Here is a 15,340-nt window from a genome sequence, read left to right on the forward strand (position 1 = left end):
TCTTTCTCTTCTTTTGTATATATATTATGTATAGACGGTAATTGGAAAGGGTATCTCCAAGTCTTGCACTTCCAAAACTGGAGCACTTTTGTTTTCAACTGCAAATTTCAAATTTTCAACTTCACTTTTTGTGCTTCAGCGTTGCGAATTGCTTTAGTGGGCGGTTTTATTATTTCGTATTTTTAAGAGGGCACATAGTTGTAATGACATCAATTTGCTGAGTTGTTGGTCAAGCCTAAACCATTTGTGTGGCATTTTGTCGGCTTTGTTGCCTTGAAACACGGCCCACAACTTAAGGGGGAAATGTTGCCACATTTAAATTTATGTTGGCATTGGATGTAGCCGCTGCAATTGTTGCCTGGGCAAAACTAATATAACAATGGCTCTAGATATGCCATATGCGATATGCTACGGTTTGTATTTATGCATACTTAAATTGTGTAATCTTAATATTTCTTGCAAGCCAAACGAAATCTGCCTCTAAAAGAGGCTGCTTTTGATATTAGACTAAAGTCAACATTAAAGAGAAGCTTGCCAGGCAAAACTAAGATTTGAGTTGTTGTCCTTACGTTTGTGCCACCAAAACACTTTAACACTCAAGTTAACAGAGAAATTTTAACAGCTTTATGTTAACAGCACTTGAATATTTAACAGGAGATACCTCAGGCTTGAATTATTCATATAGAATGTATGTGTAAATAATGACTTACTCAGAAATAACAACGATCATTTGGCTGTCATTCATCAGTAGAAGCGGCAGACATATACTACTTTAACAAAACGGATTAGAATAAAAGCAGGAGTAAGAGGAATAAAAAGGAAGAAAGACAGAAAGACGGAGTGAAGATGAGATAGACTACAAAAGGATAAACACATGCATACACACATATATAAATAGATATATGTATGTATACACATGTATGCATATATAGACACATAAGCATATATACAAACATATAAACATGAACACATACAAACAAACATATCTTTATACAAAAACAAAGTGCACTGCCAACACCACCCACATTTATTTAAGGCATTAAAACAAGCAAGGCTTACTTGAACTCATGAGAATCGCATAGTAGGGCGTTATATCAAAATATGTTTGCTTTAATTTTGAACCACAGATATGAGAGAACATCCACACACGTACATACAGACATATATATATATATATACATACATACATATATACATACATGCATACATACATACATACATGCACACATACATACATACATGCACTGGCACATACATAAAGATATTGTTATCTATGTATGTACATGTCTCTCTGCTTCGACTTCATTTAATTTAAATTAAAGTAATACCACAACCTTATTCCCCTGCCCAACTTCCTGTTTGGCCTGTATCTGGCCCAGCAACTGCTGCAGCGGCAGCGACAACTTCATTGTGCGCACATCTGTTTAATCAGCAGCAACATTTAACTTCATCATGACGATCAGCAGCAACAACAACTAGAAGCAGAGCATAGTAGCAACAGCTTCATTCCATTTTCAACCATTCCGCTGGCAAATGTTTTTTATTTTTTTTTTGTAGTTTGACCCTTTTTTCTCCCATTTCAGCTACTTGACGTTCAAACACCCCCGCCGTCAGTCTCTCTTTCAGCTACTGTTGCTGTCTCCTTTTAGCCATTACTTCTAGTGCAAAACAATTTAAATAACAAGTTGGTAATGGAGCCGCATCTGGCCTGGGAATCTTCACTGTGCCACATGTGGCAACCCTTCCTTTGCTGCACTTGTTGCCGTTGTTGTTGTTATTGTTGTTGTTGGCCAGGCAACAAAAATTACTGGAGCATGCAATTGTTTGTTGTTGTTGCTGTTGTTGTTGTTGTTCGTTGGCGCTGATTTAAAATGCAGATTTCTTTTGCCAACTCAAAGCTGGCAGCTTTGCCGAGGTTTCATTGCATTGCGCCGTATAAAATAGCACATTGATGAGCTTCCAACTGGAGCTGCAACTGCAACTGACACTTGCCACCAAGTGCAGCTCCCTGTTCTTGTTGTTAATGTTGTTGTTGCAGCAATTGACATTTGTTGGCTGGCAGCGTTAAATTTGCATGCCAAAAGCCATTTGCAATGAGGTCGTCGCCTGTTTATGCGAATTGTAACGCGCATTTTAATTAGATTTTGATAGAACGAATAAGGGCCGAGAGGGGGATTTGAGAACTGCGATGCTGCTCAGCTCAGCTCTATGCAAATTGGCCCACGGCTGCCCGCAAATGTGAGCCTGTATCTAATAATATAGACTCATGCATAACTTTGGGAAATGGATTTTTAAAGCGTCACACGAGCTGCATAATTTAAGACTTGGCTATAAAGGGCTGAGTATGTGCATTATATAATTGTCGTAATTAGCATAAAATGCAACGGAATTATATACATTTAAATGAAAATTGTCATAGATATATACACATAGTATATATATAAACATAATATATCATATGCATTACATAAAGTTTATTCAAAGGCCCAGAAAGACCAGTTTTGTTGTTGCCAACTAGCTGAAGAGACAAAAAGTGGCACTAAAACGTTTTTATAATATAAAAGAGGTGACTTTTTTTTAACAATTTAATACTTCAGTTGAAGTAGTAACTATTCAAAATTTCTCAAATGTACAAAAGCTTAAGTACATAAACTAAAACATCTTAGTCAAAGATTTCTATCAGTTTTCATAATATCAAGTCTCTATATTACTAGAAACCCGGCGATTTCATGGAACCAAAGACACGCAAACAGCAAGCCTTTTAATAAATAAAATAATAACAAAACAAAAGAAGGTTTTGATAAATCATTTGAGGAATTGAATAATTAAACAAATTAAATCAAATGCATTACTAAAACTATTCCTAAGTTAAAGCAATGAGAAAGTAAGAATATATTCGGTATTGCCCTACGGTTGTGCATATATGTGAGAGTAGGGAAGCACTTAAATGCTAAGTTTGTTGAAAACATTTTGGAAAAACGATTGTTTTGCCATAGAAAAAATAATTTTCCGCATATGTCTCCTTACACGCTTTATGACAAAATTTAATACTCTCACCAAAATATAAAAGCAATAATAACTTTTGTTTGACAAAATTGTTCTTATTTAAACTTTTATTAAAGTTAGCTTAAACAAATTGCATATTTTATTGTTGTATATACAAATTTATTATATATACAAATAGCCTAGTCAAATGCATTTTTTTTCTCAGCCATTTTCAAAAACTTCGTAAAATAAATTAGTTTAAAACAAAATTATGCTTCAGTTAGCCTCGATTTGATTTATTACATTCTCATAACTTATTTCTCATATGTAAATTACCAAATCTTTTTCCCAAATGAAAAGCGACCCAAAGAAAAAAAAATAAATAAAGGCAACAAAATGAACTATTTCAAAATTTAAATTTAAAATTTTTCCCAGTCTTTTGCTTAATGCGCCGCGTCTGCCTTGCTTCTAGTTTAATTAGTTGATGCACTTTTATGGTAATTTTTACCACAGCAGGTTCAAAAGATTATTTATAATGAAAAAATAAATACAGTAATTAATAAGCGTTCAACTGGCCGCAAATTGAGTTGGCGGTGGGCGTGGCCGTTGACCACAAAGCCAACCGCAAATGGAAAATTTCGTTGTGGCCGCGCGGTAATTGAGATTGTGATTGGAAATTAAAGTGTTTACGTTTAATCAAGCTGATTTTTAAAGCAAATACAACTAGCCACAAAGCTGAATATAAACTTTTTGAAGCTGAGCATTTACTAAAAGTATTTAGTTAAAGGTTCTTTTACAGATTTGTTAATCAAATACTTGCAAAAAGGCTTTGAAGCGCAGCACTATATCATCCCTTTATATAAAACAGTTTGTTCTGACTAGCTGCCTGATCGAAGAGAAGAGAACCGTAAGAGAACCCCCAAAATGGGGTTTTAATAAATTCCACCCGTAAGTGTAAAAAAACCGTGAAAAAAGTGTGTATGCATCTTTTTTGGCCTCAAACTCATTTTCAAAGATCTTTATTTAAATTCAAATAAGATGTATTTCACCCTTTTTTGGAAAATCCGTCATGACTTGGTGGAAAGCGGTGTCAAGAATTTTGTGGGGTATGTCTCGAACTCAAATTCATTTCTAAGCATTATTATGAATATTGATTTGGGAAGGGTTTTATACTTATCGCAGAATCCAAGGCTTTTTTGGGAATGTTTTCAGATTTGAGTGATCGGTCTTAAATGTCCCTAAAGTTAATGATCAATTGTTTGTGAAATTTCAGAAATCCCAACTGAAAACAGTTAAATGCAACTTTTTAGTTTAACTTCGGATGGGATTCATAGATGTTTGTCCAAATTGATTTGATGCCATTTTCGATTCGATGAACTGTGACAAATATTTTCAATCAGAGTTTAAGAGAGTCCGGGTAGAAATAAATATTCAACGGTCTGGGATACTGGATGAAAGAGAAATATCTAAAATGTTACGGGCAACGCCTGGTAATTCCCGCTAGTGTATGAAACGAAAAATTCTATTAGCTGGATTTTACAGCTCAAGCTTGACTAGTCTGTGATAATATTTAAGTTTGTTTTCTATTTGCATTGTGGGTCAAAGTCTTTGAAAAAATGACGTTATAAAAGAAAAAGTAAACCATGAACATAAAAAAAAAAAAAACCTAAACTGTATCAAAAAAATGTTGTTATATGAAAAACAAACAACATGGCGCATAACTGACAAACGGGTTCTGGCAGACAGATAACAACAACAACAACAACAACTAAATATAAAAAGCCTCGCTTGACTAAATGTTAAAAAAATGTTAAATGTTAAGTATACCAGAAATTTATTGCCTACACATTTTTCTCTTTTTTTTTTTTTTAATTTAGTGTGAAAATAAGCAGTTGAAATATATAAAAATTAATCATGAAAATACTAAAACAGAAAAAAACAGAAGAAAATTGTGCAGAAAAAAACATTGTGAAACAATTTCTCTAATTAATTTGGTGTTTGCTTTATTTATCTATTTATTTTTTTATTGTATATTTTCCGCTTTTGGTTATGCGCAAAAGCGGAATGCGCAACGCAACTGGCAGCCGCTTGTGGCGCCGCCAAATGTGGCAGCGAGGCGTGTGTTGCCTGCCACCCAGACTCTGGTCAAATTGCCAATCGGCGCGACAACATTTTTGAGATGGCAAAAACTTTAGCTAATTTAACGCGCATTTTTACTATTCGCTAAGTTTTTTCTTCCATTTTTAATCTGTTGACAACATTTGCAGGATGCCAGTCATGTTGCCGCACCCAACAACAACAACAACAACAATAACGGCTGCAACAACTACAACAACAACAACTTGCCACAGCAAGCGGCGGCAGCAGCAGCAGCAGTTGCCGCACATGAGCAAACGTTAAATGTCGAGGCTGTCATATTGCAAAATCAGGTGGACACATTGCAATGGCAATTGAAGCAGGTGAGTGCCAAACAAAAGACTTTAGACACAAACTTGACTTGAGAGTCGAAAGACTTAAGACACAAACTTGACAAAAGCATTGCTAGTCTAGACGCCAGACTTGAGACAACGGCGACACACAAAACGTGACTTCAACGCTCACTTTACATGCTTAACTATGCAAAGGCTGTGTTCGCCTCCCCAGCCCCTCTCCTCTGCTCTGCCCTGCCCTGGCTTGCCAGGTGCTCCAAATACCTTCAACTTCAACCTGTTCGCCTGACTTGTCTCTGCCTCTCTTTCTCTGCATTGTCTTCGTTCTGGACAGCCTGTGTTCTCACGCCTAATACACTCATAATTACCAGAGAGAGAGGGGGGAGAGTGAGAGAGAGAGAGAGAGACATTGTCATGGCCATAACCGCACACCTCCCCCTCACCCGCCCCATATTCCTTTGTGCTTTCAGCGCCGTGTTAAGTGGCCTTTGTTTTGTTCTGTTTTCTTTGTATCTCATTTTGTAGCATTTCCTTGATTTGTTTTTCTTTTCTTTTATTTCATTTCATTTAAGCGTCTCGCTTCTTCTTCCTCTTCTTCGTCTTGTTGTGTGTTGTCCGGCTCCGGTTACGGACAGCTGGTCTGCCAGGGCGACGTCCAGCCACATCCACAATTAGGCGGCACATTCTTTTTAACGCTTAATTATAGAGCCCGGTGGTCGTCAAGTTGCCAACTCAGCTCAGCTCACCTCGGCTCCATGCCATATACCATTTGACTCTATTCTCCTCCATTCTGTTCTGTTCGGCGTCTCATTGTCTTTTGGCCATTTCCTCAATGGCTTGAAACTTTTGCTGCATTAATTTTATATTTCCTCAAACAATAGATTCTTGGCGGAGTTTTATCTTTTATTGACTGCTGTTGGCAAGGCATATAAATGCCAGCCCACTGTGCGTGCAATCAGATAGAAATGTTCAAGATTCTGAACAAAGATTCCAACTAGAAATTATTGACGAATTAACTGTGCATGACCTGACGGGAACCGTAAAGCAATACAGAAAGAGGAAATGCTAAAGGGAAATTGGAAATGGTAAAATAGAAAAATTTACGAAGAACTGAATATTTAAACTAACAAAAAAATTAAATTGGAAATGCTAAAGAAATTATTAGAAAGAAGCAAATGGAAACTTAACTGAGGGTTAATATTTTATAGCTAGAGTAGGCAAATTGTAAGACTAGGAAATGTTTTTAGAATATTTCTAGCAAATGTTTACATGAAAACATAATAGGATAAATGTCTCGTGGCACAATCTGGAATTCTTTATATAAAAGAAGTTATATCTTTTCTTTTAGACACATAATAATACTTTTATAAATACAACTATAATGCGAGATTCTGTAATATTTTTAATATGCTGTGCTTTCAATTCTGCTGCACAAACTTCTTCAAGGATGTTTCATAATTCCAGCCAAAATCTTAACAGAAAAGCTATAAAAATTTGTTATAAGTAAGCCGAGGCGACTCAAAAGCCTTTCATATTGAGCAAATTTCCAGTCAGAATTCAGAAGCCAAAATGTTAATCACAAGAAATTCAATTTCTAGCCATAATCTGAGACATCGAATTGCCACCCAAGGGGCGCGTCTAATTGATCAGCTTTATGTTTGGAAAATAGCAAGTCGTAAAGTATTTGGGTCGCTGACTTGTTGGCAGTTAACTAACCTGGTTAATATCTAAGCGCAGCTTGTGCTCAATACTCTTCTTCTTCTACTTCTGCTTCTTCTTGCCATGCTTTTCAATTTCCAAGCCATATTTGAACCGTGCTGACCTTCAACTTTCTCATATATGGCAAAAGACGCGCGGCATGTGTCTGCTGTGTTTACACACATTGCAACACTTTCAATCAACAAACTGATTTCAGATTCTATAATTCATCAAGTTGCAACAACAGCAACAGCTACAACAACAATGGCAAAATATTTACGCTTTCATTTTGATTTAATGCGCTTTAAATGCGCCTCAATGAAGCTGGCTACGCGTGGAAAGCCGTCGACGAGGCGGCAGAAAATTGCAATCTAATCAGTGATAAATATTTTCCACACTTCTCTCAAGCTGGAATGCCGCCGGAAAACTTAGCCAAGCCAGAAAAACTGGGTTACACAGCAGCCAAAGGCGGTCAGCAGCAGCAGCAGCAACCGGCAAAAAAGCAGCAACAACTACAACAATAAAAACAACAACAACTACAACTTCATTAAACAACAAACAAATCATGAACGAAGCGTGGGCTGCGACCAGAGAGACCAGAGCCAAGTTCCAGACACGAGACGCACAGCCTGAGTCCGCTTTGATTGATGGCGTCGATTGATTGAAGGCAGGAACTTTAATTTGTGTGTGTGTGTGTGTGTGTGTGTGTGTGAGCGGATGCTGGCGCAGCTCTAGATGGGTTTTTAATGAACCAAAATTGTGAACAGCAAATGGGCAAGATCCACCACGAATCTGGCCCAAACTCAATAAGTGTTTGGCTAAGCAAATGCGCTTTAATGAATTAAATAAGGCATAAATGCAACAACAACAATAACAACAACAACAAGACTTTCACATAAAGTCCGCATAGCTCATCAATCTAAATTTGCCTATGCTAAGTTTGAAGCTGCTGCAATTTGCTGCAGCTGCAGGTTTTTATTGCAGCAGCCAAATAACGTGGCAACACTCGCATCGAATGACTATAACATAACGAAAATTGGTTACAAATTAGCTTCCTTTATGCTGCAACTTTTCAATCTGCAAAGATATCTCAGAGAAGCTCACATTTTGTTTACATATAGCTTGTATAACATAAAAGATAATATCTCTATATATTCTGGATCAGCATCAACAGCCGAGTTAATATATAGTCCGTCTGTCCATCTGTCTGTTTCTAAATGTCGAAACCATTTGGATCGGATGACTATATCCCATAGCTGACATAGGCACAGTTGGTCGATAGCTAGGTTCGTGTATGAAAAACTTGTTTGTTAAGCAAAATATCTTGACCAAACTCTGCAAAAATAAGTTTCTCTCAAGGGTCTCTACAAATTTACAAAAATCCTATCCACATCGGAACACTATATCACATAGCTGGCAGAGGAAAGTAGGTTCTATTATGGAAAAGGTTAATCAAATTCCATATTTTCGAGCTTCCCTCTAAGGCAAATGTCTACTACAGGGAAATAGCTTGGCATTCTGTTTTTTTTTTTTTTTGCAGTAATGTTTCTTAAATCGCAGTACTATATCATAGGTATATTAAAATGGATCAGAAACGATTATTTATAGACTTGACATTTAATCGCCTCTTCCAACTCTATGCGAGCACATGTAATATATATATATATATATATATTACAGCATATATTTAAAGATATGTTATGTATATGTAACATATGAAAATGGTCAAGAAATAATATAATTAATTTATTTGAAAGCGTATTTTTAATGCTTAACGCCTCGCTTAAACCTGTTGTTTCTTATAATCGCATAAATCTTACACTTACGTATGTGTGTGTGTGTGTGTGTGTGATGGGTGGGGAGGGAGGGGAATGGTGCACTCGTAATTCCCATCTTCAATCCAATAAACACGCAGCAGGAAAACTTTAAATGGCAGCTGCTGCTGCTGCTGCCAAACGGAAAAATGTACAACAACAACAAAAACATTGGCAACTATTTGAAAGACCGCAGCAAACATTTTGTAGCTTACGTAATCAGCAGGCAGGCCAATAACAACAACAACAACAACAACAACATTGGCTCAAAACGTTGCTGCCAAATTGCATTGCCAACATTTGGTTTTTTTTTTATTTATTTATTTTTTTATTTGTGTGCCTCATTTGGGCGTCATGTAAAACTCTTTTTGGCCAATTTGGCAATTGCAGCCGCCGCAGCAGCAGCAGCAAGAAGTGGGTGTGTCAGTGGCAGTGGCAGCCTTTTTGGGCCAGGTGGCATCTTAACACTTTGACTAGCCAATTTGGCAACGCCTCGCGGCACGCTGCACGTTAATTAGGCAGGCAAATTTGTGGGCCAACAACAATTTGGCCCAAAGACGGCAATTTCTGTGCTTAAAACGTGGCGCACAGACCGCGTTTAAGTCGAGCTGGCCTGAAATGTTAGTCCGACTTAGTTTTAGGTTAAATTAAAACGTCGCCCAAGTGAAAGTCGTTTAACAGGGGCAGGGGGCGAGGTTGAGCTGAATTGGACTCTGGAGCAAAGAGCGAAGACTGCTCCACAAATGCAACGGCATCTCAAGTTGACAATAGAAAATGTTTGATAAACAAATTAACATAATCAAAGCGTAAACTGTTTATTGATTGAAATCAAATATCATAAATAAATGACGGGCTTAATGTGGCAACGACCTTGCACGGGAGAAAGGTAAAAGAAAAGTCGACGAAAAGCAAAGAAAAGTCAAAGAATGTCGTCAAATAATCTCGAGTTATGAGTGCAACATAACATAAAACAACACATTCAACTTTTATAAAAGCCCAACATTCACAGAATTTCGAAGCCCAGAAACGTTTAGATAGAGCGGAAAAAATGGGAGAACAAAGCCGAAATTGAACAACTGTCCAACAAAATTTGCATGCAAAATTACCTAAGATAATTAACATAACAAATTGCTGCAAATGAATTTCAAATAGGAACAGACGAAGCGTAAAATTATATACGGCAGACAAAGGAAGGGACAGACGGAACAGAACAGACATCTATAAAGAATACTAGACGGTGCGACGATTATACAATCGAAATTAAAGACCTAACACGTTTATACTTACCCTGCATTTTCCATCATTACGTAATGTGCCTTGGAATTGTTGCGAAATTCTGTTCTTATTTATGATATAAGACTTAAAGATTTATCAAGCAAATAATCGTATGTGAATTGGCGTGATTCGCATTTGCTTATGTAGATTGCCTTTCCATGCGATTCTCATGAATTGAATAGTCAACTTATCTATTATGAGAGATTTTTTTGATAAGTATCAGATAAGAAAGAAAGCTTGAAAAGGAAAAAAGGGAAGTGTGCAATAGGGAAAGGAAGATAAAAAAGCAGGGAGAGAAAAAAAAAAAGCTCTCTAATATAATTGATTTATAACTATGACATGCTTGAAAATCGCATAGAAGAGAGCAACATTCATTCACGTTACATTTTCAATATTTTGAATACTTTTTGGAGCATATTTTAATTTCTGGGCCAAATCATTTTAAAGGTTTCGAATCGAATTTAAATAAATTAATAATTAATTAATAAATAAATAAAAAAAACATTGTTAAACCTAGACTCACACGAAAAGTCTAGGTCTATGATTGTAAAAAATCAGCCACACGAACCGCACCCAAAGGCCAGATCTGGGTGTGAGCCGTAAGTCCAATTTATAGCAATATTTTTCTCGGGTTTGCCGCCATGAAAAACTGACATAGATGTGGACAGTCTCAAACGCGGACAGAACCCTATCGAATTTGTCATTTTACCGAACTAAGCTTTACTTTGACTTTCTCAACAGACAGAAACCAATTGTGAAATGTATCGAGCTGTAATGGAGGAAGTCGCTCGCTTCTTCGAGCGCTATCAACAGCAGCAGCAGCAGCAGCAACAACAGCAACAGTTGCAACAGCAGGAGCAACAGTTGCAGCAACGGCAGCAACAAGCGAATCGCCACAGCTTGGGCGGCGGCCTGGGCGAGCAAATCTCACGCTCGAAGAGTCTGCATCATGTGCACGGCGTGCAGAGCGATCCCAATGGCTGCCCGGACCCGGCAGCTGGCGGCAACAGCTGCGCTGGCTCCGTCGCCTCGTGCAACAGCTCCGCCTCGTATTTGCGCGCGCGCAGCAGCACGAATCTGATGCTAAACAAATCGATGCTGACCATGAACGAGGAGCACAGCTACGAGAGCATTGCGCCAGCGGGCAGCTACAATGCCTTCAAGGACTTCACCTGGTAAGTGTGTGTGTGTGCGGCTCATCTGTTTAAGTATTTATTAATAGCTCTCTCTCTCTCAGGCGACGCTCGCCCAAGAAGTTGGGCGGCTGCAAGTCGCGTCTCTCCTCGCCGGAGGCAGCCGAGGAGAAGCTTAACCAGGAGGCCTTTCGCCTGGCGCGCACCATACGCAACCTGTTGCACATGTCTGGGCAGCAGCCGGATCTCACGCAGCCGCGTCACTCGATCGTCTCCCTGGGCGGCGGCCAGCGTCTGTGCAAGAATCAGAAAACCAGCTCAGTGTTGACGCTGCTCGCAGCTGCACCTGCGCCCGCGCCGCTGCACAATTCGACCAGCCTGGATGTGATGGCCAATCATCCGCCGGCTGTCAAGTGCAACGTTGAGCTGGACAACGGCAGCAATGCCAACGCCGCCGCCGTCGCCGCCAGCAGCGCTGAGATGCTGTTTTTGCGCGCCAACCAGATGCGTGATTCGCGTTTGTCGCTGCGCAGCTCCACCGATAGCTCTGTGCATTCCACCATCTCCTCGACGGCCTCGTCCTCATCCAAAATCGAAACCGATGAGGAGCATGCCGCCAACAACAACAACAACAACAACAACAACAATGATAATAAGCAAAGCAAGCCAGCTGCGAGCAACTGCAATAATAATGGTTCCAGCACGGAGGATGAGAGCGGCTTCAGTTCCATCAGCTCGTTCCATGATGTGGGTCTGCCGCTCAGCTCCACACTGATTGGCGGCAACAATTGCCGCCTCTCGCTCTCCACAGAGAGCCGCAACTCGACGCTGAAGTCGGCGCTGAATGTGGTGGGCGTGCCGCTGCAACCGCTGCAACCACAGCTCCCGGCCAGCTGCCAGACGCAATCGCCAGCGAAAACCTATCGGAATGCCAATCGCTATCAGCGCTTCTCCACGCTCTCCAATGAGGATGCAGCCGCTGTGCTCTGGGTTTAGGCTGAGCCCATACTCGCACCGATGCCCAAAACCCACCCCAGTGGCATTTCTCGCTCCGTTTCAATTAAGTTTTTTAGTTTTTATGTTCTATTACTCGCTAGTGCCTCTCTCTCTCTCTCTCTCTTTCGTTTAGCTGTTAGCCGTTCCTTAAATTAAATTTCAAATTTTTGATTTACGTACGTTATGTATATGATATTATTTTAATTATGTATATGTATTTAGTTTCAGTTTCTTATCGAATACGCCGCATTTCTACATTTAATTATTTGTATAGTTACAAACTAAGTTTCGCAGTATTTATATGATTTTGCAGCTACAGAAAAATAAATGTACATTTGCAATGTGTGTAGAAAATGGAAAAGAAAAGCGTGAAATTCGATCAAATATTCGGACCTTCCGATCTTAAATGGTTAAGATATAGAACCATTTATGATCTCTGATTATGATCTGAATCATAAGTTGTCTTCATATTATTATTTTACCAAAAATAATTCTGGCAATTCCAACGAGATTTGGAACAGGCTTGGAAGAGCCTTCGCCTGCTTGAACATCAGTTTTATCAGCAGCAGGTGAAGTCTCTTCCAATCCAATTCCACTCGGCGAGTATTTATATACCTCATGGCCTTAGCAAATGCCTTGAGGTACCATGTCACTTAGCTTTCCATGTGTCTGACAGAGTATTTACACTTCGGCCTGCCGCCAACAGCTTATTCTCATTTGAGACATTTCGATTTTGTATCACAGCAGGCCTTGAGTATTGCGTATGTTATAGATGACATTGCCTTAGCATTTCCTGTCATATTTTTTTGCTCACTATCTGCTTTCATTCTATCGTTAGAATTCCTCGTTTCGGCACGTAACGTTTCGCTCAAAACTTTTCGGTATTTTCCGCAATATTCCGGCAAACGCACTCAACGCTAACATACTTATCGCTAAATATTTGCCCACCCATTAAGGATTTACAGGGTATCCCAAGCATGGCCAGCGCCCAAATGCAAACATTTGAGTCATCGGTCTTTGAGCCAAATAAGTTTCTGCAGAGTCGCTTGGAGCAGTCTGCCCATATTGAGAAGCAGGAGCTGCTAAAGGAACGGGAGCATGAGCTGGAAAGTGTGCCCGAGGAGCAGAACGAACAAACCTATAAAATCGAGTATAAACATCCGCTAGAGCATGTCTGGACATTGTGGTATCTCGAAAATGATCGCACCAAGCACTGGAAGGATATGCTCAATGAAATCACACAAATCGATAGCATCGAAACCTTTTGGGGGTAAGTCCCCCCCCCAGTCTGACAACTTATTCAAAATATTAAATCTCATCTGCCCTTCAGCCTGTACTATACCATCAAGACACCGTCGGAGCTCAAGATTGGCAGCGACTATTATATGTTCAAACAGGGTATACAGTAAGCTAATCTAAGTAATACCTGTTCAATCCAATCCGAACTGATAATACTCTTATTTGTCTTGCAGGCCCATGTGGGAAGACGAGGCAAACATCAAGGGCGGTCGCTGGCTGTTCACTGTCGGCAAGAGCTCGAAGTATGCGCTCGATCGCATCTGGCTGGATATTTTGTTAATGATGGTGGGCGAGTCCTTTGAATATGCTAGCGAAATCTGCGGCGCTGTGGTTAATATACGTGCGAAAAGCAACAAGATATGTACGGACTACCAAATAATTAGCCATCTAAAGCATACCTTAATCAGGGATCTCCTCCATTTGCAGCTGTTTGGACGGCCAATGGTACCAACGAGCTGGCCGTACTAGAGATTGGTTTCAAATTGAAAACTTTATTACACCTCCAATCGCACAATCTTCAATATCAGCTGCACTCGGATGCGATGTCTAAAATAAATTCTGGCGTCAGATCTGTATATAGTCTATAACAAAAGTCAATTAATATTTGCCTATGTACAGCAGTTGGGATAAGCGTAGTATAAGTGCTCAATAGTATAAGAAACCCATTAGATATATCGCCCAAATTGTATTTTGAAATTCCAGCAAATTCAGGCAACTAAATTACCGTAATTTATTTATTATGATTAATAAAGTTGTTGTTTGCCGCAGATTACTGAAAGGGCATCCATTGTCTGGTTTTTCTCTCAAGCATTTTATAGATATAACTATAACAATGAAAACCATTCCGTAATCGGGCAGGACATTTTTTTAATTTAAGCATTTTCTAAGAACTTCAAATGTCTATACTTTGGCTAGAAGAAGTCCGATTCGGGAGAGATATGCCTTGCCGTACTCGTGAGACTCTATAGAACAGATTGGCATTAAAAATAGTTGATTTCGGAACCGAGCCGATTTTCGCCAAAATTGTGATGTAACCCCTTGCCATTTCTGTAAATTTTGGTTAAAACTTAAAATTGTAATTTTTGGATGGCAATCGATAGTCCAGGTTTGTACGAGTAAAACAAGGTATACCGCTCGGATATCAGACTTGTAATACCCGAGATATTCAAAATTTTATATATTTTTCAAAAACTTTTTATGTCCATATCTCGGACAAATTAAGTGCGATTCGGGAGAGATATGCCTTGCCGTACTTGCGAGACTCTATAGAACAGATTGGCATCAGAAATTGTTGATTTTCCAACCGAGCCGATTTTCGCCAAAATTGTGATGTAACCCCTTGCCATTTCTGTCAATTTTGGTTAAAACTTTGAATTGAAATTTTTCGATGGCAATCGATAGTCCAGGCTTGTACGAGTAAAACAAGGTATACCGCTCGGAAATCAGACTTGTAATACCCGAGATATTCAAAATTTTATATATTTTTCAAAAACTTTTTATGTCCATATCTCGGACAAATTAAGTGCGATTCGGGAGAGATATGCCTTGCCGTACTTGCGAGACTCTATAGAACAGATTGGCATCAGAAATTGTTGATTTTCCAACCGAGCCGATTTTCGCCAAAATTGTGATGTAACCCCTTGCCATTTCTGTCAATTTTGGTTAAAACTTTGAATTGAAATTTTTCGATGGCAATCGATAGTCCAGGTTT

General features: G+C 39.1%; 2 protein-coding genes across 3 annotated transcripts in view; both read left to right on the forward strand.

The window, feature by feature from the left end:
- LOC6623630 (probable serine/threonine-protein kinase cdc7) overlaps positions 1 to 12,518 on the forward strand; it is a 35,337-nt gene extending 22,819 nt beyond the window's left edge. Inside the window, exons 2-4 of the mRNA XM_002048261.4 lie at positions 5,253 to 5,444; positions 10,943 to 11,376; positions 11,439 to 12,518. Coding sequence (XP_002048297.2) covers positions 5,253 to 5,444; positions 10,943 to 11,376; positions 11,439 to 12,330 — 1,518 coding nt within the window. The 3' untranslated portion in view covers positions 12,331 to 12,518. The remainder of the gene's footprint in view (positions 1 to 5,252; positions 5,445 to 10,942; positions 11,377 to 11,438) is intronic.
- A 622-nt stretch (positions 12,519 to 13,140) lies between these two features.
- eIF4E5 (eukaryotic translation initiation factor 4E5) lies at positions 13,141 to 14,408 on the forward strand. 2 transcript variants are annotated; one of them, XR_011416417.1, is made up of 4 exons: positions 13,141 to 13,600; positions 13,661 to 13,728; positions 13,803 to 13,990; positions 14,056 to 14,197. XR_011416417.1 is itself a non-coding variant. In XM_002048262.4 (4 exons), the coding sequence occupies exons 1-4, from the start codon at positions 13,308 to 13,310 to the stop codon at positions 14,214 to 14,216; spliced, it is 717 nt and encodes a 238-aa protein (XP_002048298.1). In that variant the 5' UTR covers positions 13,143 to 13,307; the 3' UTR covers positions 14,217 to 14,408. The 2 variants fall into 2 exon arrangements, 1 of the variants encoding a protein (XP_002048298.1); XM_002048262.4 differs by having other exon boundaries at positions 13,143 to 13,600; positions 13,661 to 13,735; positions 14,056 to 14,408.
- Positions 14,409 to 15,340: the final 932 nt, after the last annotated feature.

This window comes from Drosophila virilis, chromosome 3, assembly GCF_030788295.1.
Source record: "Drosophila virilis strain 15010-1051.87 chromosome 3, Dvir_AGI_RSII-ME, whole genome shotgun sequence".
NCBI classification, from domain to species: domain Eukaryota; kingdom Metazoa; phylum Arthropoda; class Insecta; order Diptera; family Drosophilidae; genus Drosophila; species Drosophila virilis.